Source organism: Arachis hypogaea, chromosome 15 (assembly GCF_003086295.3).
Source record: "Arachis hypogaea cultivar Tifrunner chromosome 15, arahy.Tifrunner.gnm2.J5K5, whole genome shotgun sequence".
Classification (NCBI taxonomy): domain Eukaryota; kingdom Viridiplantae; phylum Streptophyta; class Magnoliopsida; order Fabales; family Fabaceae; genus Arachis; species Arachis hypogaea.
Genome location: NC_092050.1, coordinates 153,938,020 through 153,958,547, shown reverse-complemented (window position 1 = coordinate 153,958,547; position 20,528 = coordinate 153,938,020). Strand labels below are relative to the sequence as shown.

Genomic DNA, 20,528 nt, shown 5'->3' with positions numbered 1-20,528 from the left:
TAAGAGAATAATAGTATATGAGAACTGAAGAAGAAACAATATAATTTTTTATTTGATTGGAACATAATATATGTGCTTGTGTTCTTAGAACTTGTTCACATAAAATCTTTCAAGAGTAATCATATGTGAACTTTAATTACAAAGTGGAGTATGTGATGCAAGTGTCCTAAATCAGTTGTCTATTTTTAAGAAAATAAGTTGCTCTCTTAAATCATGTTCGAACGAAAAAATCAGGATCCACCAACGTTTTCTTGTTTTGTATACAAATTTCGAGGAAAGAGGGAAAAATAAACAGAAACTAATTATTCTTGTATTGTTATAATTTTCATCTTCTGCCACTGATTGATAATAAATTAATAACACCAACACTTTCTTCCATTTCTGTTGACCAAAGAATCTTTCTCTCCCACGCTTTTTATCATGTTGGTTCTTTGTATCCGAGATTCACTGTTCTGCATGAGTACTGAGGAATATTGAGGAGGATATGACACAAGGAAAAACATTCACTTTCTGTTTGTATTTCTAGCTAGCTAGTACCTATTTTCATTTGGTTCAGAATCATTCAATATAATATAATATACATAATTAGTTAAGAAAGTTAGCTGCACATTTAACTAAAAAAGAAATACTTCAGATTAAGTAAATACTTTCGGGAGATTATACACATAATTATACTTTGCTTGAGCAATAATACTTTGGAGACCATAATTATCATAGTGTTGTCCTTTTGCGAAATTATTAATTAGAAGATTTCACAATAAAATTTAATGCTTCCATGGGAATTTTGTGTGGATTAATAATTAGATTAATTATGGTTGTTTAATGTCAATTCTCTCAGCAAACCATATGACTTCACCAAATAAAGCTGCTACATTCAAAGCTGCTTACAAAAGCATTCCAGAGCTTTATTGAAAAGTTTTAGCATGATTGAAGGAAAGCTTAGTGATTGAGATAAGACTAATAAGTCACTTATTTTGCTTGTTCTGCACTCATCAATCAGATTAACAGAAAAATAACACCAAGTTTGGACTTCTTTGCACATTGGAACTCGTTGAGATTTGTAAAAGACACCTCTTCAACTACCTAAAAATTAAAATAGATGTTCAATCGGGCAAATATTTTAGTCTTAATAATAAATAAATAAATAAATGAGTCAACCTTATAATCAGTTTCTTACTTTCTTATTTTTCTAATAACCAAAGAATCATTTTTATTTAAACCGAAAGAAAATATATGTTTAAATGTCCAATTTTCTTTGTATTCATAATGCTCTCTGTTACTTTTAGAATCAATCAATATATGAAATCAGTTATTGCTTAAGGTACCATATTGAAAGGCCATCTCTGGTTCACAACTTAGAAATTTTACCCATTGACATTGAATCAAACAAGGAGAAGCAAAACTAAAATATTAAATTCACATAAAATGAGTGTTTTTCAATTATGCAGATGTTTTTCTGTTTAGAAATGGGAATGCAGCAATTTTGGTGTATATCGATTGATGCAATATAATATGTTTGACTGATGCCACAAAAATCAGGGTTAAAAAACATGCATCTTCTTGAGCCTATAAATCAATGAGTCAAGATAAACCAAAGCATACAGATTCAAATTGACAGTGGGTAACAGGGTTATCTATTTGGCTTGCAATTGCATTATGTTACAAATTCAGAATCATTCAATATATAAATGTATAATACAAAAGAGTTGTCAAAGTAGCAAGTAACATATTGAATGGTCAACTCTATTTCATATTGAATCAAACAAGCAGCAGCAAGGGAAGCATCACACTTATCTTAATAACAATAATTACACTATCACATACACAAGTGGTCACAACCATATAGCTGTGCGGATGCTGATATTGAATCCTCCCTACCCTCCTTCCTAATTGACAGTTATTTATCCAAAAAAAAGAGTGTGTGTTAGGAACAGCAATGTCCACAAACCAATGGATGTTTCAAGGAGTAAGGGCTGCTTCTTATGGTTGGGCAATACTATTGAGATCATCATCATCATTATGATTAGTTGTGTCATTTTGTAAGGATCAGTGAATCGGATATCTTGAATTATACTGCTACTGATCTTTTGCTTCAATAGATGGATTCCAATCTCTTTTGCAATTGACTCAGTGGGGACCTCATCATAGGTATAGTAGTCATGTGCTTCATATGAAATCTCTGCATGATTCCATTTGTTTTCAAAACGTAGTATTACATTATAAGCAATTGTCTCTGACAGATGAAAAATAAATAATTGATCCACTGGGGTCTCCCGCCATCGACAGGAAACCTGGTTGCCATTGACAGTGACGATGGGTAATACTTCAACTGGGGAAGGGAGGCCATCTTTGAGTAGAATTGCAAAGAAAAGAGCATTGTCAGGGAATTCAGTGCCATGAAACCAGAATGAAATTGAAGCTCCGCTGCAGCGCTTCTCAAACCACCTTGGAATCCTTCCACCTGGCATTGCAAAGATTGTCCATCTACCCTCATGTAATTCCTGTCAAGGACTAGTTTAGCATACATTATTAATTTAATATGAATCATGATCTCATATACATTGTTAACTAATTAAAAAGTAACAAAACCTGATTGAGTAAAACTCTTGTGGCTCTAGGACTCAAGGATTTGCAGTTTACTGCTGAGAAGTTTGTCAAGCAAGGTGGAATCCCTCTAATCTCCTGAAGATGGTTGCAATCATCGACGATGAGCAAGTATAAAAAGCAAAATTCTTTCATGCATTCAGGAAGGACTGTGAAATTATTGCCTCTTAGGCTTAATTGTGTCACATTTGGAAGCCATGCAACAGCTAGTGGAAAAAAATCATCTGACAGATTGGTGTCTCTGAGACAAAGAGCTTTCATCATATGTTGCGAGGGGAGGGAGTGAGTGAGTATTCCTTGAAGCCCCTCCTCCTCATCCTCCTCCGGCTTTTCCGATGATACCTTCCTCTTCTTGCCTCCTCCCTCAATATAACATGAAGATAGTTGTGGCATCATAAAAATGATGCTTGGTATCTTACACATTTCATTCCAAATAATTTCCAGATTTCGCAATCCAGAAAGATTATGAAATGAGCATGGCAAATCTTTTATGCCAGTGCCTTTCAAATCAAGCCATCCTACATTTGCCATCTCTTCTAAAATTTCTGGAAAATTGACCAGGCTTGAGCAACCACATAGACTGAAATCTTTCAGTAAGGGCAATTTGATAGCTGCTGGGAAAGTCCTGAGCTTCTCGCAATATTCAGCATTCAATCTTTTAAGTTTAGATAGAAACCCAACTGAACTGTGAACTGTAACTAAGTTTTTGCATCCTCGGAACGAAAATTCTTCTAAAGTTTGAAGACTAGACACATCAGCTATTTCTTTCAAAGAATCATTGTAATCAAAATTCAAAACTTTCAAACTCACCAGCTTCTGAAAAAAATTAAAACAAAGAAAAAAGTCAAACAAATAAACTTCATATCAGGTTACTAAAACACAATAAAAAAAAAAAAAAAAGAATTTAGTACACACTACCTTGGCTAAGCTATCCAACTTGTGTGCCAAATAGAGATTATTCGATAACTTGAGTATGGAGAGTTTCTTTGGTTGAAAATCATTTGGTAGCCACTCTGAAGGAAATCTCCACCATTCCAATACCCTTAAACTGTTTGGAAGATATTTGGGACATTCAGAAAAACAACCATTTTTTATGATAAGCGTTTTGAGATTTTTCATCTCTTTAAAAGCTGTTCCGTCCCATTTTACTTCAACATCTTTATTTCCCTCTTTTTCAAATGAATCTTCATCTCCTTTCCTTTCCAATAAGGGAAATTCCAAATATATGATTTCAATGGTGCTAGTACCCTTTCAACACAAAATGAAAAACATGAAATAATTAAGGTACAAGTGCGTAAAAAAGGACTTTCAACAAAGTCATTAGAGAAATTTATTACTTACTAGATTATCTTGTAAAACTTTAACTATATCTTCATAGAACCATAACCTACTACGCTTTTCAGGCATTTCTGGTGATTCTTCTAGTGCAATTTCTTTGCCCATGTTCTCTATCAAATCATGCATTGTCACACTGAGATCATACAAATTGATCTTTATGAGAGATTTTTCAAAAAGCACTCCAATATGATATTTCATGCAACTCCCATAATGAGCTTGAAGTAGATCTGTAATTTCTTTTAATTCATATCCTTTGAAACAACAGGCAATATCTAGAAAAACACTCTGCTCTTCTTTTCCCAAAGCATCAAAACTTACTCGAAGTATCTCATATATTCTGTTATCAAGATGTCTTTCAAATTTATCCAATGCAGACTCCCAATCTTCTACTTTTTTTTCATATAAGTGACTACCTATTACTTCCAAAGCCAATGGAAGACCAGAAGCATAAGTTATTGTACGGGTCAAAACATCCACATAATTGGAGCTGCTATCATAACCATTTTTGAAAGCATGTTTAATAAGCAATTGAAAAGACTCTGCCTCATTTAAACCCTCTACCTCATATGTGTTTTCAACACCATGATATTTTAGCAAATGTGTGTCCCGTGTTGTAATAATAACTCTGCTTCCAGGACCAAACCAGTCAGGTTTCCCAGCAATAGCCTGTAGTTGCTTGTGATCATCAACATCATCTAATAACAAAAGAACTTTCTTTTGACATAGCCTTCGCTGGATTCGAGAAGTTCCTTGTTGAACACTCACTATCTTAATTTCCTCCTTTCCTAATATCTCAGAGAGAAGGATATTTTGAAGATGAGCCAAGCCATGTCTCTTTGAGTTTTCTCTTACATCTTCAAGAAAGCACGTACCGTCAAAATGGTCAGCAATCAAATTATGAACAGCACAAGCAAGTGCTGTTTTTCCTATTCCACCAACTCCATGAATCCCTACCATGTGAACTTGATCACTAGAATTCATTCTCAAAAGTGAAATTACTTTTGACACTCGAGAATCTAGTGAATCTAGTCCAACAGGAAAACGAGCAACAAACAACTGTGAACGTCTAATCTTTCTTGAAATTTCTTCCACAATATTTCTGATAAACTTATGTTCATATCCATCCCTGCCAAATACACACAGATTCTTAATACAATGCAAAATTGTAATATTTTTTATAAATGAAAAACAATTACAGATCAGAAAGAAGTATATGAAGTGAAGTTACCCGTGTTTGAAATGATATCCTGACAAATTAGCAACTTGATGCAGAGCCTGCTTCCATTTGTGCACCTTGTTCAAGTCACTCTTGAATTTCTCTTCATGCTTGGCCATTGCTTCTCCGAAACTATTTCTTTGATGCCGCACATCCGAAGGATCAGCCTCATAGAAAACCGGTAAAACCAGGCGATTATTTCCCTTGATGCAGTGAAGGATGTGGACAAGCTCGTCTAAGCAAAAAGAAGAAGAAGCATAGTTAGGAGAGAGGACAATGATGGCAATCCTAGACTCTTGAATTGCCTTGAGAAGTGAGGGTGTGATTTCGTCTCCTCTTTGAAGCTCCTCATCATCAATGAAGGTGTGGACTCCTTTATCAAAAAGAGCTTTGTAGAGGTTGCCAGTGAAACCATAGCGAGTATCTTCGCCTCTGAAACTAATAAACACATCATATTCAGATGCATAGCCGAAGGAAGAAGAAGAAGAATGGGTGGAAAAGGAGGAGAAGGAAGATTGCAGAGGCATGATAAGAAAGAAGGATAGAAAGTAGTATGAATATTGGGAGTGTTGAGTCTCAGAAAACTAAAAGAAAGTAATAAAAATATAAAGAAGAGTGAGTGATTAAAGAAAGAGTGAGAATGGATGCAATGCTGAATAATTAAGTTTCTCAAAGTCAGTCAACGTAGAAATAAAACAGAAACTGCCTTATCATTTCATATGCTCCGTGTGGGGTCTACTGTTCTGTAAGATTTTTCACTTTGGAATTTGGTATTCAAAGGGTGTTTCACTTTGATTACTTTTAATTAAGACAAAACTTTGTCCTTGGTTATGCTACTAATGAGCATTGAGTGGTTAATGCATGGTGGAAATAACGTTGCTTGCAGGACTGAATGAGGGTGTTGTTGAACTGCACTTACTTTTTATCCCTACTAAATTTTTAGGAATCATTTCACCCCCTTCTTTTGTAAAGACAACTATGAAGAGTAAGTTTCTCCAAGAATAGGGACTCTCCATTATTATTTATTAAGAACTCAACGTCCAATCAAGGACTTTCTGGGCTATAATGCCATTATGCAATACCCACCAAAGATAAGGCAATTAATTACCCTCCTCTGCCTTATCAAAATGAAAACTCACATGCCCAAGGGCCCTCTTCATTGCAAAAATATCCATAGCTACACAAAATTTATTATTATGTATTTGTGTATATTTTTACATATATATTTTTTTAAATAATTAACTATCAAAGTAATCAAACCTTTTACAATAAAATAATTAAGCTTATCATAATAGAAGAATAATTTTTTTTATGAATAATAAATTATATTCTTATATAAGACTTATTTTTTATGCTATGATATTTTATAATGTTAATTCGTTGAAAATTTTGCGTCAACGTATCTTGTTTTTTCCTCGAAATTTCATTGAAAGATATCTACTACTACCTTACATAATTAATTGCTTCTATTATTATTCTTATCTTGTGGAATCAAGCCACCAAGGAAAAAAAAATCAAGAACAAGAATGAAGAGTGTTATTATCACTTTCTTATACTAATTTTCCTTCTTTTTTCTCTGTAATAAAATAAATAAAGAGAATTTCTTTAAACATCTATGTTGAGCCTAGTTTGATTTTGGGTTACATTATGATGACAAACATTTAATTGAGTTGAAAGCCCAATATTGTTTAATGTGTGCTTTATTGTGGCAGGCCCAAGTATACTAGTTTATGCTACACAAGCCCATCACAGCAAATAGAAAAACAGCTCACTTTGTTCCTTAGTGTAGTAAACAAGTCCAACAATTCCTCATAACACCGTTCAGTAACATTAAATGATTATGTATATATTTGCTAAAAACAATATGAGGACAGCTGTATCATGCAAGGACAAGTGTGGCTCTGTAAAAGCAAGCAAGGACACAAAGGGCACACACACTAACCCAAGGACATCAGCAAAGCACTGCTGTGGATCGTGGTTATGCAAAACACAAACTTGCATAGAGCAGCAGCAAGGAAATGGAGCAGAATGGAAAAGACGAACATGCCAAGGAAGAAAGAAACACCAAGGACAGCAGAGGTAGTAGTGGAGCTCCTCGGACAGCAGGGGAGGTGGAGCAGGATGAAGAAAGGACTGCATGCCATCAAGGACCGCTCCAACGGGCAGCAAGGAAAAGCAAAGAGGATGAAGCTACAATGAAGCCAAACTGAAGATATATAGCAGCCTCACTCCAACATTTCAAGTCAAAAGGAAGAGAGCACACACATCCAGAGCACCATATCTAACACAGAGCTGGAATCTCTTTCTTCTACTCAAGCTTAATTCTGATTTTATGTTATGGCTGTCTTGCGTTATTTTCTGTTTTGAAAAAGGCAATTATGTGAGGTTCAAAAGCCAAGAGAGAAAAGGCAAGAGTGATGCAAAATAGCCACTGATTTCTGATATAATTTGGGTTTCTGAACTAGGATTAGTTCCCCTTGCCAAGTTGGGTTAGCATTTGGTGAGAATTGAATCTTGTAGATTCCCCTTCCAAGTTGGGATATCACTTTGGGGTTGCTAAGCTTTGGTGGAGAAAGCTTAGGGGTAGATACTAGTTGGATTAGGAATTAATTCAATAGTATTGGTGTATGTAATCTGAGAATTATAGTGAAAATTTCACCATGGTTTGTGGTGGAGACTGGACGTAGGATTCATGACACTGAGAATCCGAACCAGGATACATGCTGGCCTCTTTCTCCTCTTCTCTGCTCTTTTAATGTTCTGCGTATGAGACAATTTCAAATAATCTCCTGCAACTCGAACAACAGCAAAACAGAGTTTGAAACTTTAAGTTTTAAACTAACTTGATTCAACCCCCCCCCCTCCCTTCTCAAGTTCAACTAGAACCATCAATCTATAAGTCACTAAACTTGCTACAGAACTTCATGCAATAAAAACTTTCATGTTTTGAATAGAACAAACACAATGTTATGATGCCTAATCAATTATAACATCCTTTATGTCTACTCTTTTAGGAGAACCCACCATAAACACAAATTATATTCTCCAATCTCAAACAAATATCCAACTTTTAATCTTACTTTAACTAAAATAAATATTTGCTTAAAAAATAGGCTATTGCATAACTGATAGTTTCCATTTTAGATAGTATAGTTGTACATAGCTCTTAATTTATTGCTGTCCAAGCTGGTAGTGTTAGGAATTAATTTGTTATGATTCTGTTAGGAGTAGTCAACATAAGTTAGAGTAAGTTGGTGACGAGTTAGCTCTCACTCATGTATAAATAGCAGAACTCTGTATTAACATTCTTAAGATTCACTCAACATAGAAATCATTTTCACTAATTGTCTTACCTCTCTTGTTCACAAATAACACTGTTATGCATGCCATCCTTCACCAAATGAGGCTGCTATATTGACAATTTTGCAGGTCTTATTTTCAAAAAGCTCCTTCTATTATGGATGGCACTCATCAACCAAATGAACAGAAAAATAACAAAAATAGCACAAGTTGGTATTCCCAAAAAGGCAAAAACTCAGCATCTATAAGGTCCCATATCCCAAACTTTTTGTAAATCTAGTGATCCATTTTCCATTCCAATCTAATCCCTGACAACTCTGTATTAAAGTTTGTACCAGTTTTCAAAGGCTGATTTCCAGTTTGTTTGAGAATTTGTGAATGCTAATGGGCTCATGACTCAACTTTTACCTATTTACATTGAATCAAACAAGGAGAAACCAAAATAAAGGATTTAATTCACATAAAAGGAGTGTTGTTCAATTGTCCTATTGTGTTTCTCTTAGAAATGGGAATGCAGCAAGCTTGGCCTATATTGATTGATGTAACATAATGTGTTTCTCTGGTGCCACAAAAATCAGGGTTCAAAAACATTCATCTTCTTACCTATTAATCAATGAGTTAAGATAAAGCAAAGAATAAAGCTTCAAATTGACCGTGGGCAACAGGGTTATCTATTTGCTTTGCAATTGCATTGTGTTACGAATTCAGAATCATTCAATATATAAATGTATGATACAAAAAAGTTGCTCAAAGTAGCAAGTAACATATTGAATGGTCATCTCTATATCATATTTAATCAAACAAGCAGATGCGAAACTAGCAAGGGAAGCGCCACACTTAATAATAAATAATAACAATAATTACACTTTGACATACACAGGTGGGGACAGCCATATAGCTGTGTGAATGCTGATATTGAATCCTCCCTACCCTCCTTCCTAACTGACAGTTATTTATCCCAAAAAAAGAGTGTGTGTTAGAAACAGCAACGTCCACAAACCAATGCATGTTTCGAGGAGCAAGGGCTTCTTCTTATGGTTGGGGAATGCTATTGAGAGCATCATCATCATTATAATTAATTGTGTCATTTTGTATGGATCAGTGAATCGAATATCTTCCATTATACTACTACTCTCTTCCTTCCATACGTGCATTCCAATCTCTTTTGCAATTGACTCACTTGGGACCTTTTCCTTATAATCGTTATATGCTTCATATGAAAACTTCGCATGATTCCATCCTCTTTCCAAATGTAGTGATTCATAATAATAAGAACATCTCTCCAGATTAAAAATAAATAATTGATCTATTAAGTTACGCCATCCTTGTTGAACTTGGTTGCCATTGAAAGTCACAATGAAGCTTACTTCAAGTGGGGAAGGGATGTCATGTATCAGTAGAATTGCAACACAAAGAGATTTATAAGGGAATTCGGTGCCACGAAACCAGAAAGAAATAGAAGCTCCACTACTGCGCTGCTCAAACCACCTTGGAATCCTTCCACCAGGCATCACAAATTGGGTGTTTCTACCCTGGTGCAGTTGCTGTCATTCATTCATAATGCAGAAGCAGTAGTTAGCATACATTATTAATTTAATATGAATTATAATGTCATCTGCATTGTTAATTATTAAAAAGTCACCAAACCTGATTGAGTAACACGCTTGTGCTCCTCGGACTCAATGATTTGCAGTTTACTGCTGAGAAGTCTGTCAAGCACGGTGGAATCCCTCTAATCTCCCGAAGATGCTCGCAATCATCCACATAGAGATACCGAAGAAAGCGAAATTGTTGGATGCATTCAGGAAGGACTGTGAAATTATTGCCGCTTAGGTCTAACCAACTCACATTGGGAAACCATGCAACAGCCAGTGGGAAAAAGTCATCTGACAAAAGGCAAGATTCATCTTATAATCACCAACCAAAAGGCAAGCGTTCACAATCTTTCTCTCAACTTATCAAGCAGGAAATAGTTCCATGACAAAAAGTCATATTCAGCAACAAAGAACCATAATGAAAACAGATCATCAATTAGAAAAACAAAACTAAACTTCTAGATCGAAAAAACCAGCTAACTTATCACCCAAATAATTCACTACACTTAAGCAAAGAAAATCAACAATCAAACAAACAACAATAACACTCTATTCATATGTTGCATCACATAGTCCTTCTTGAGCAATTAAATAGTTGTTTTCAAAATTATTGATTTGAAAAAAAAATCAAAAGCTAATCAAAATTATGTTAGCTTCAAAAATCATCAACATAAGAAGGAAAATCTCAATATCGCTTATCAAATCCAGAACAAAGCATCTCGATCAGAAACTCAGCAAATTCATGCAATCCACAAATCCAAATACAATTCTATAAGGAAATCAGATTGTAATTCACAACAAACATAAATCGAATCTTTTAAGTAACTCATGAACTATTGACATTAGGAATCATAGAGAACAACCCAAAGACGAAGAAGATTAAAGCACACATTCACAAAATCGGAGAAAATTTGAACTAGCTAGGAGAGAAATCGCGAACCAGAACCAAAACTGAAACCCTTGCAAAAACACATTCGAGAAAATCTACCAAAGGATATGTCAAGATTGGGTACAAAAGGACAAGAGTAGTAAGAAGCGGTAGAGGACGCATGCTCTCAATAATCAGAAGACAATAATGACATCGAGGACAAAGAGGACATTCCTATAGGCTTTTGATAGTGCCACAATTTGTACAAATAGGCGCGCTTCTATTTATACAATTGTGATCCTATCATAGGACACTTGCTCCATATTACACAGATTAAACCTAAGCTCTGATACCACTTTGTCACGGCCCAAAATGAGCCATGATCGGCGCTTAGGAAAATAATCCCCAAGCAAGCCTAACCGACTCAACTATAAGTTGAATAAGAAAATTACAAATATTTGAAATAAATTTACAATGTTTAAAATGAATAATTACATATTTTTAACAAACAAAAAATAAAATAAATATGAGTGGATCCTGCCTGTGACATATGGAGCATACAACGTCTAGGAACTCAACAAGGAACAAATACCTATTGTAGATCATAATTCTTGGATAGAGAGCTCACATATTCAAGTATTTATTCCTGAAAAATATTTTTAGAAAAAACGGAATGAGTTTTACAACTCAGTGACTAGACAATACATTTATAATCCACATGAGACCATATAACATTATTATTAAAGTAATTTCTTAATTAGAAAATAGTAATTGATCATAATAAGCGAATCAATAAGGGAGTTCTCATACAGAAATCAAATCAAAAGTCCACACTTGGGCGGCTCCACCTCAACGGGTAGCCATTTCCTCTCGTGTGTCCTAACAGAATAACAGATCTAACGTGTGGCCTACACGTTAGGCTAGCAACACCCCTGCTAGCTGGAGTCTGAGTTAGATGCATCTAAGTTAACGTCATAACCGCCGTTAACTACGGTTTTCTAATACGAGCCTCCCAAACTAATTCCAAACATATAATTTTAAATACAACAAATCTTTGATCTTTCAAATATATAAGGTATCGAATCAAATCAAATCAGATAATACTTTCTCATCCAAATCATATTCAATCCTATTTCTCAATCTTAAAGCATTTCAAACACATTTCATAATTCCAAAATAAGTGAGTACTAACAAAATTTCAATGCTTCAAAAATACATATTCGAGTAGAATCAAATGCTTTAAAATAATATAAAACTTCTTTAAACATACATATAGTCTCATGTGCATATTAGAATGAGCTTAACAATGATAAATATATAGTTCTAATAACTCAATTAGTAAAACCAATTTAAAATCCTTTGATAATAATCTTTGTAAGTATAACTAAATTCAAAGCACCGTATATAAAAAAAATATTTATAGACGTAAAGCCAAACAATTATAAATGTAAAGCCTACTCACAGAGCGTGGTCCTAAGGGACCGAATAGACCAAACTCGGAGTGCTGAATTAAAGGGTACGAAAGAGTGCAGAATTTGGATTGGGTAGTAGCAACAATTTCAATTCTCACTGCAGTAATGCCAACAGCCCTAGTAATAATAACATGGGACAACCACGGTAACAATGGCAGCAAATCCAACGGCCTATGGTAGTTTAAAATTGAGCAAAGGCAGAAAGGGGTATTAAGCAAGGTAGGACAAAGTCAATAATAAGGCTTTACGGCAAGATAAGGTAGAACAAGATGAGTCTTACCAAAGAAAACAAGGGGATGGAGCATCAGCAGCTCTGGTGACCCTCTCCAACGTCGACGGTGAAGGACACAACAGAATAACGGTGGCGGTGGTTCCTCTCCTCTGGAGTGACTCCCGCAGCAACACTACAAGCTTTGACGAACAGGGGAGAGGTATGGGTCAGCCGCAGTGGAGCAGAGTAAAGGCGGAGATAGCTTCGGGTTGCACCAGCGGTGAGCTTCAGCGATGGCAATGTCTCCGTCCGACGCGGCCCCTTCAACGGCGATGACCGTAACTCCAGCGATGAGTCCCAGCAGCGACGATAGTGGTGCTGCCTTCTCTTTATCCATCTATCTCCTTATTCGTCTCTCCCTCTGCCTCTATAACTCGACAGCGGCGACGGCTTCTCTTTGCTTTGCCAGTGCCGTCATCTTCTTCTCTTCTTCCCTCGGTGACTTTCTCACCCCCTTTTCTCTATTTCTTTTGTTCAGACTCCAGAGTGTATGCTTATGTGAGAGTAAGAGTGTGTGGGTTTAATTTAGGCATTAGGGTTAGGTTTTGGTAAAAAGAATAAGGGTAGTGTAGGAATTTTGATAAAATTAAAGGATAGGGTAACAATAAAAGAAATCAAATATAAAATATTTCAGAAAAAGTTTGGGACGTTACAGTTATAATATCTCGTATCATATTAAACTGTTGCTCAGAATACCATGGAGCGTATTGAATGATCAGGTAGCATTCTTTTTTCTTTTGCTGTCACTACTGAAATAAACAAGAAGTTTGTGTCCTTTTTATGTTCTCTTCAAGAACAAGATCAATCAAGCACTCTAATCCCAGTGCTCTTTTTAGTTAGTTTGTTCCATTTATTCAGAAGATTATTATTGATCAAATAATATAGGCAACTATACGTGATCACACTTCCCACTTATTATTTCCCACCAAAAACAGCAATCCCTCCTCGAAAACTGAAACCGAGTTTTTTGTATAGAGCTATAAATGTTTATACATAGCAAATAGGTTGAAACTTTGGTGTTCTGGAATATGTTCTATGAAGCTCTTTCTTTTGGTTGGAATAGATTCATAGCCCCCCGGCCGCATGTCTCCCCTTTTTGCTTTAACTTCTTTGAATCTGCATAATACTTGTATATGCTTATTGAAAATTAGCAGCAAGTACTGCTTGTTATGACGCTGTCATTATTAACTTAATTTAATTAATACAACTTATGAATCAATATTTATGCAAGTTATACCTTTCAGGATTATTATTTGACTATCAAGTTTGTCTATATTGCTTTAATTGTTATTATGCAGGTACAATGAAGCTATGCATCAATTGTCAAGGGAATGTATTAAGTGCAAATATGCAAGAAAACTGCAATAAGGTTCCATTCAATTAAGGTGATGCTTCTTTTAGAGCCCTAAGGCTTTTACATTGGAAGAAAGCTTGAATACTATCCACATGAAGTAGGGCTTAATTGTTTCATTCTTTGCTCCTAAACTCACACCACCCTAATTCTTTCCTAACCACATACCCAAACCACACACTACAATGCTTAACATTGTATAAAACATCACACACAACATCATTTTTATGTTCCTCCTAGCAAAAACAGTGCCTCCCCTGAATTGTGGCACTGCCCAGTTCCCTTTTGAATGTGACGTGTCTCCACTATGCCCAAGAGGATTCTGCGAAGCTGGTTGGCTAGTTGCAGAACCTGGTTGTAGCCTGGAGAGAAGAGAAGAAGGATGTCACGAGATAAATTTAGGGGTTAAGGTTCTATTTATTGAATTAAGCTGGGACTAATTGGAGTCAAAAACTCATGTCATATACACTGGCACTTCGTTAAGAAAAGATTACTGTCAAGCATTGCTAATGACGCTGTAACTTAGCAATGAAGCAACCGATTCTGTTTTGGCAATAAAACTGATTTTAACAGGATCATTTACACTCATCACATGCATTCATTCAACACATGCTTGTAAATAACTATATAAGCTGATTAAGCTGGTCGTAACAGTTTAGATCAATCACTTTAGTTCAAAGAAAATAAAATTCATATTTCTCAAGTTTTCTATTGAACACCGCTTTTCTCTCCTCTGTTCTTCCCTAAGACAAGACCGAGAGTAATTTTACCTTAGACGAACGTCAATGCTGCCAATACCATGGAGAGCTTCATCGTCATTCTTTATGCAAGGATTGGTGAATCGAATATCTTTCATGATGCTACTACTCTCTTGCTTCAATATATGCATTCCACACTCCTCCATTAGGTCATAAATTTTAAATGAAACATTCGCATGATTCCATTTATTTTCAAAGCATATTCCATCCAAATGATACGTTTTTTTTGTCATGGACAGATCAAAAATAAATAGTTCCTGAAAAGTTTGGGTTCTCCCATCTCCACGGGAAACTTGCTTGCCATTGATGCTCACCATGGTTGTTATAGGAGTTCCACTGCTGCGCGTATTCCGCTTTAGAATTGCAAAGCAAAGTGCATTCGAAGGGAACTCGCCACGAAACCAGAATGAAATAGAATCTCCCTTTCTCTGCTCTTCAAACCATGCTGGAATCATTGTTCCTGGCAATGCGAACTCGGTTCTTCCATTCTCGTGCAGTTCCTGTGAGTCATTAATATTTCGTAGGTAGTAGTTAGCATACTCTATAACAGTATTATTAATCTAATAATTTAAAAAAAATAAAAATAAAAATAAAAAGAAACCTGATTGAGTAACATGCTTGTGACCTCAGTCAAGTTGCTGCAGCCTACTGCCGAGAATTGTTTCAAATTTGGTGGAATTCCTGCAATCTTAACTAGATTCTTGCATGAATCAACTTTGAGGGAGCTTAGAAAGCGAAAATCTTGGATGCATTCGGGAAGGATTGTGAACCTGTTGCTACTCAGGTCTAATGTTTTCACATTGCGAAACCATGCAAGTGCCAGTGGAAAAAAGTTATCTGACAGCATATACTTATCGAGAGTAAGATTAGTCACATTTGAAGAGCTGAGTGTTCCTTCAACCCCCTCTTCCAACTTGTTGCATGATTCCCAAGTCTTATTGCGTTCTCCCCCAATATATAATGTAAACAGTTTTGGCATATTCACGATCACACTTGGTATCCTATGAAAGGTATGGCCACTCAGATTCAAACAGGACAACTCACAAAGGTTTTGAAATGACGATGGCAAATCTTTTATGTTAGTGCCACACAAACGAAGCATTTCTACCTTTTCCATCTTTCCTAGTATTTCTGGGAATTTCGCAAGTCTATAGCAACCAGACAACATAAGTATTTCAAGTGAGGGCAAATTGATAGATGGAAAAGTCCTAAGACTCTCGCAATCTTCAGCTTTCAAGACTTTAAGATTATTGAGGATACCAACTGAATTGTGAACTGTAGTCAAATTCTTACAACCACTGAATGATAATTTTTGTAAAGTTAGAAGACCGGACACATCAGGTATCTCTTTCAAATATTCACTGTTGTCAAAATTCAAAACATTCAAGGAGGCCAAGTTCTGAAAGAAGAAAAACATCAAGACAGAAAAAAAAAAAAAAGTCAAACAAATAACCATGTGAATTTACTAAACATACAAAATCGAAAAAATGAATTTAGTATACTTGCCTTGGATAAGCTATCCAACTTGTATGACTCAAAAAGATATTCGGGTAACTTGAGCATGCAGAGGTGCTTTGGTTGAAAATCATCTGGAAAACCCTTCAATGGATACCTCCTCCAATCCAATACTCTTAAATTGTTTGGAAGATATTTGGGACCTTTGGAAAAAGAACCATTTTTTATGATAAGTGTCTTCAGATTTACCATATCCTTAAAAGCTAGTCCATCCCATTCCACTTGTACAACTTTATTTTTCTTCTTTTTCGATGGATCACCATTTTCATCCATTTTTGAGGAAGGAAATTCCAGATATATAATCTCAACGGTGCTAGTCCCCTTTCAATACAATATTAAAATCATGAACTAATTAAAATACATATGTATACATAAGACAAATTTATGAAGAGTACAGAAAAATAATGAACTAGTATTGCATAAAATATATTGAAGTATGAGAAATTATTAACATGTCCAGGGACGGATTTACATGGGAGGGTGTGGGGACAAGTGTCCCCATTGAATTTTTTTTTTAATTTATTTCTGTTTTCATAGGATAAAAATTTATTTGTCCCCACTCAATAAATAAATTTAACCCCACTTCAATTTTTTTTTAATTTATTTCTGTTTTCATAATACATATAGAGAGAAGATCTCACTATCTTATAATAATATTATATTGATTATTTAATAAAAATAATTAAATAATAATAAAAAGATAATTAAAAAACAAGTCAGTAATTTAAATTTAGATACAAAAGTGTCATTTTTTTTATGCTCTCTAAAATTTTAATTCCCTTCTCTTGTTCATTTCTGATTCTCTATTTTCTAATAAGACTTTTTTTTTTTTTACCAAAGATAGGAGACTCGAACCCGCAACCTCTTAATTGAGTATGGGGAGACTATGCCATTTGAGCTATTACTCATTGGCTTCTAATAAGACTCCTTAACTTCATTCTTTAATTTCTTTTGATTTAATTAAATATTTATTTTTATCTTTTTATATTTTGTAATCTATTCACTTATTTTGCATTTTATTTTGTAGTTATGCTATTGTATATATTTTTTATTACATGGTTAATAGTTATTGAATAATAAGATTCATCAATAATTTAAATTTTGAAATATAATAATATTAGTAACAAATTACAGCTGAAATGAAAATTGAGATCTAAACACACGGATATCCATTTCTTTTCAAGTTAGTTCTAGTTTTGTTGGTGATAATGATATCAACCGGAAAAAATTTCAGTTATGAATATTATAAAGAGTCGTAATCTTACGAGAGATGATTTTTAAATTATTATTTAGTGACATATATAAAAAAATAGACATTTAATTGTATTGATAATGAAAGAATTATTCAATTTTTTTAAAATATAAAACTTAGAAGAATAAAATTCTAAGTTATATGTTATTATTTAAATTACTATACAAGTATTTTAATTTATTAGTTAAATAACTAGAAGATTAATTATATTTTATAATAATAAAATATAATTATAAAATTATTATCATATTATATATACTATGACCCACTAATAAAATTATTATCATACAATATAGTTTGTGAGCATATAATATCATAAGGTGATAAAGCAAATTTAAAGACATAAAACTAAAATCATTGAAATAATAACTTACTTGTTTTTCTTGTAAAACTTGAACTATATCTTCATGATACCATAACCTGCTACGGTTTCCTGGCATATTTGGTGATTCTTGTCGAACAATTTCTTTGCCCATATTCTCTATCAAATCATGAAATGTCACTTGATCCCCAAACTTAATCTTTATGAGTGATTTATCAACCAACCGTTGAATATGATAGCTCATGTTATATCCATAATGGGCATGAAGTATATCTCCAATTTCTTTCAAGTTGTGTCCTTTAAAGCAACAAGTGATATCAAGAAAAATATTCTTCTCATATTCCTCCAAAGCATCATAACTTATTTTAAGTATTTGTTGGATCTCCCTGTTAGGAATTTTTTCATACTGATGTAATGCAGATTCCCAATGTTCTACTTCTTTTCCAAACAAATTGGAACCTATTATTTCCAAAGCCAACGGATGTCCAGAGGCATAAGTTATTGCACAATTTAAAACATTCGCATAATAACTTGAGTTGACTTCATCATTTTTGAAAGCTTTTTTAACAAGCAATTCAAGAGAATGTTTCTTACTTAAAGCAGTTACCTCAAATGTCTTTTCAACATTATGGAGTTTTAGCAAATGTGTATTCCGTGTTGTAATAATCACCCTGCTACCACCACCAAACCAATCAGGTTTTCCAGCAATAGATTCTAACTGCTTTTGTTCATCAACATCATCTAGAATCAAAAGAACTTTCTTTCCACGAAGTCTTTGTTGTATTTGTGAGGTTCCTTCTTTAACACCTTGTATCTGGACTCCCTCCTTCCCTAGTATCTTACAAAGAAGGTTATTTTGAAGATGTACCAACCCATATTTACTTGAATTTTCCCTCACATTTTCAAGAAAGCACACACTTTCAAAGTTGTCAGCTATCAAGTTATAGACAGCAATTGCAAGTGTCGTTTTTCCTATGCCACCAATTCCATGTATCCCTACCATGTGAACTCGATCACTAGAATCCATTTCCAGAAGTGAAATTATATTTGACACTCGAGACTTTAGTCCAACAGGGTAATCAGCAACGGGCAAAGGTACACGATTAATCTTTCTTGAAATTTCTTCCACGATATTTGCAATAAACTTGTGTTCATATCCATCCCTGCCAAATACACACAGATTCTTATTACAATGCAAAATTGTAATATTTTTTATAAATGAAAAACAATTACAGATGAGAAAGAAATATATGAAGTGAAGTTACCCGTGTTTGAAATGATATCCTGACAAATTAGCAACTTGATGCAGAGCCTGCTTCCATTTGTGCACCTTGTTCAAGTCACTCTTGAATTTCTCTTCATGCTTGGCCATTGCTTCTCCGAAACTATTTCTCTGATGGCGCACATCAGAAGGATCAGCCTCATAGAAAACCGGTAAAACCAGGCGATCATTTCCCTTGATGCAGTGAAGGATGTGGACAAGCTCGTCTAAGCAAAAAGAAGAAGAAGCATAGTTAGGAGAGAGGATAATGATGGCAATCCTGGACTCTTGAATTGCCTTGAGAAGTGAGGGTGTGATTTCGTGTCCTCTTTGAAGCTCCTCATCATCAATGAAGGTGTGGACTCCTTTATCAAAAAGAGCTTTGTAGAGGTTGCCAGTGAAACCATAGCGAGTATCTTCGCCTCTGAAACTGATGAACACATGGTATTTCCATGGATATCTGATGGAAGAAGAAGAAGAAGAATGGGTGGAAAAGGAGGAGAAGGAAGATTGCAGAGGCATGATAAGAAAGAAGGATAGAAAGTTGTATGAATGTTGGGAGTTTTGAGTCTCAGAAAACCAAAAGAAAGTAATAAAAATATAAAGTAATATCTTCACTCTATTATACTGTTGGGCTTCCCTTTACTCTGCATAAAAATGGGAATAAATAACTTTGTAAGATCAGCCACATGTTTTGTTCTTTGGTCAAAATTCAAGGAATGGTGCATGCCTCTACCTTGAAATTTGCATAACTGTTATATTGTTCTGTCATTGGATTCATCTATTATTGTTCTTTTCTTGGGGACTCAGGAGGCCAAGACTACATCACAGTAGACAACAATCCTTATTTTTCTTGTTCTTTTGTACACTGAATCCTCATTGATGCGTCTTGTTTATTCTCTGTTACACTTCTTCCATTTCAGTTGAAAAAGAATCTCTCTCTCAACATTATATCACTGAAGAAATTGCACCATTTGCATTAAGTGCTAAATTGAAAGGCAATCTCAACTTTATAGTGCACAACTTTCACATCTTGACTCCAATGAGCAAAGGCAAAATAAAAAATGTAAGGGGACCTGCTTACAATATAATAATCGAAATCCTCATATCTTAAAGTCCACGCTTTTAAGGAGATTCCATTCCATTCTACTCACAAAATTATTACATAATATGTATATACAGCATCACCCTGACAGTAGCCGTGAGATTGCACTGAGGATTCAGGAAAGCGTGGGATTGAGAAAACCATACACCTTGTTCGTATTCCTAGTTAGTAGTCAGTACCCATTTCGTTACATATTAAGAGCCCTTCAAAGTAATATATTATATAAATGTAAAACTGATTCTCAAAGTATTATTGATCAAAATGAATGGGACAACTAAAATGAGTAATTTACCTTGGACA

At 34.7% G+C, this 20,528-nt stretch overlaps 2 protein-coding genes and 1 long non-coding RNA gene across 5 annotated transcripts; all 3 read right to left on the bottom strand.

The window, feature by feature from the left end:
* Window positions 1-1,611: 1,611 nt before the first annotated feature.
* Window positions 1,612-5,844, bottom strand: LOC112751494 (disease resistance protein Roq1). Its single transcript, XM_025800647.3, has 5 exons — window positions 5,171-5,844; window positions 3,946-5,068; window positions 3,523-3,852; window positions 2,590-3,420; window positions 1,612-2,501 (listed from the first exon to the last, which is right to left on the bottom strand). The coding sequence occupies exons 1-5, from the start codon at window positions 5,683-5,685 to the stop codon at window positions 1,902-1,904; spliced, it is 3,399 nt and encodes a 1,132-aa protein (XP_025656432.1). The 5' UTR covers window positions 5,686-5,844; the 3' UTR covers window positions 1,612-1,901.
* A 3,308-nt stretch (window positions 5,845-9,152) lies between these two features.
* Window positions 9,153-13,467, bottom strand: LOC112751496 (uncharacterized). Of its 3 annotated transcripts, XR_011872872.1 has the most exons (5): window positions 12,674-13,182; window positions 12,384-12,564; window positions 11,514-11,567; window positions 10,106-10,344; window positions 9,153-10,002 (listed from the first exon to the last, which is right to left on the bottom strand). It is a non-coding gene; the product is annotated as an uncharacterized lncRNA (long non-coding RNA). The 3 variants fall into 3 exon arrangements; XR_011872870.1 differs by lacking the exon at window positions 11,514-11,567 and having other exon boundaries at window positions 12,674-13,415; XR_011872871.1 differs by lacking the exons at window positions 11,514-11,567; window positions 12,384-12,564 and having other exon boundaries at window positions 12,674-13,467.
* Window positions 13,468-14,000: 533 nt separating this feature from the next.
* On the bottom strand, window positions 14,001-20,220 carry LOC112751497 (TMV resistance protein N-like). The gene is made up of 6 exons (XM_072217978.1): window positions 19,128-20,220; window positions 17,915-19,025; window positions 16,280-16,609; window positions 15,375-16,172; window positions 14,786-15,273; window positions 14,001-14,377 (listed from the first exon to the last, which is right to left on the bottom strand). The coding sequence occupies exons 1-6, from the start codon at window positions 19,643-19,645 to the stop codon at window positions 14,161-14,163; spliced, it is 3,462 nt and encodes a 1,153-aa protein (XP_072074079.1). The 5' UTR covers window positions 19,646-20,220; the 3' UTR covers window positions 14,001-14,160.
* Window positions 20,221-20,528: the final 308 nt, after the last annotated feature.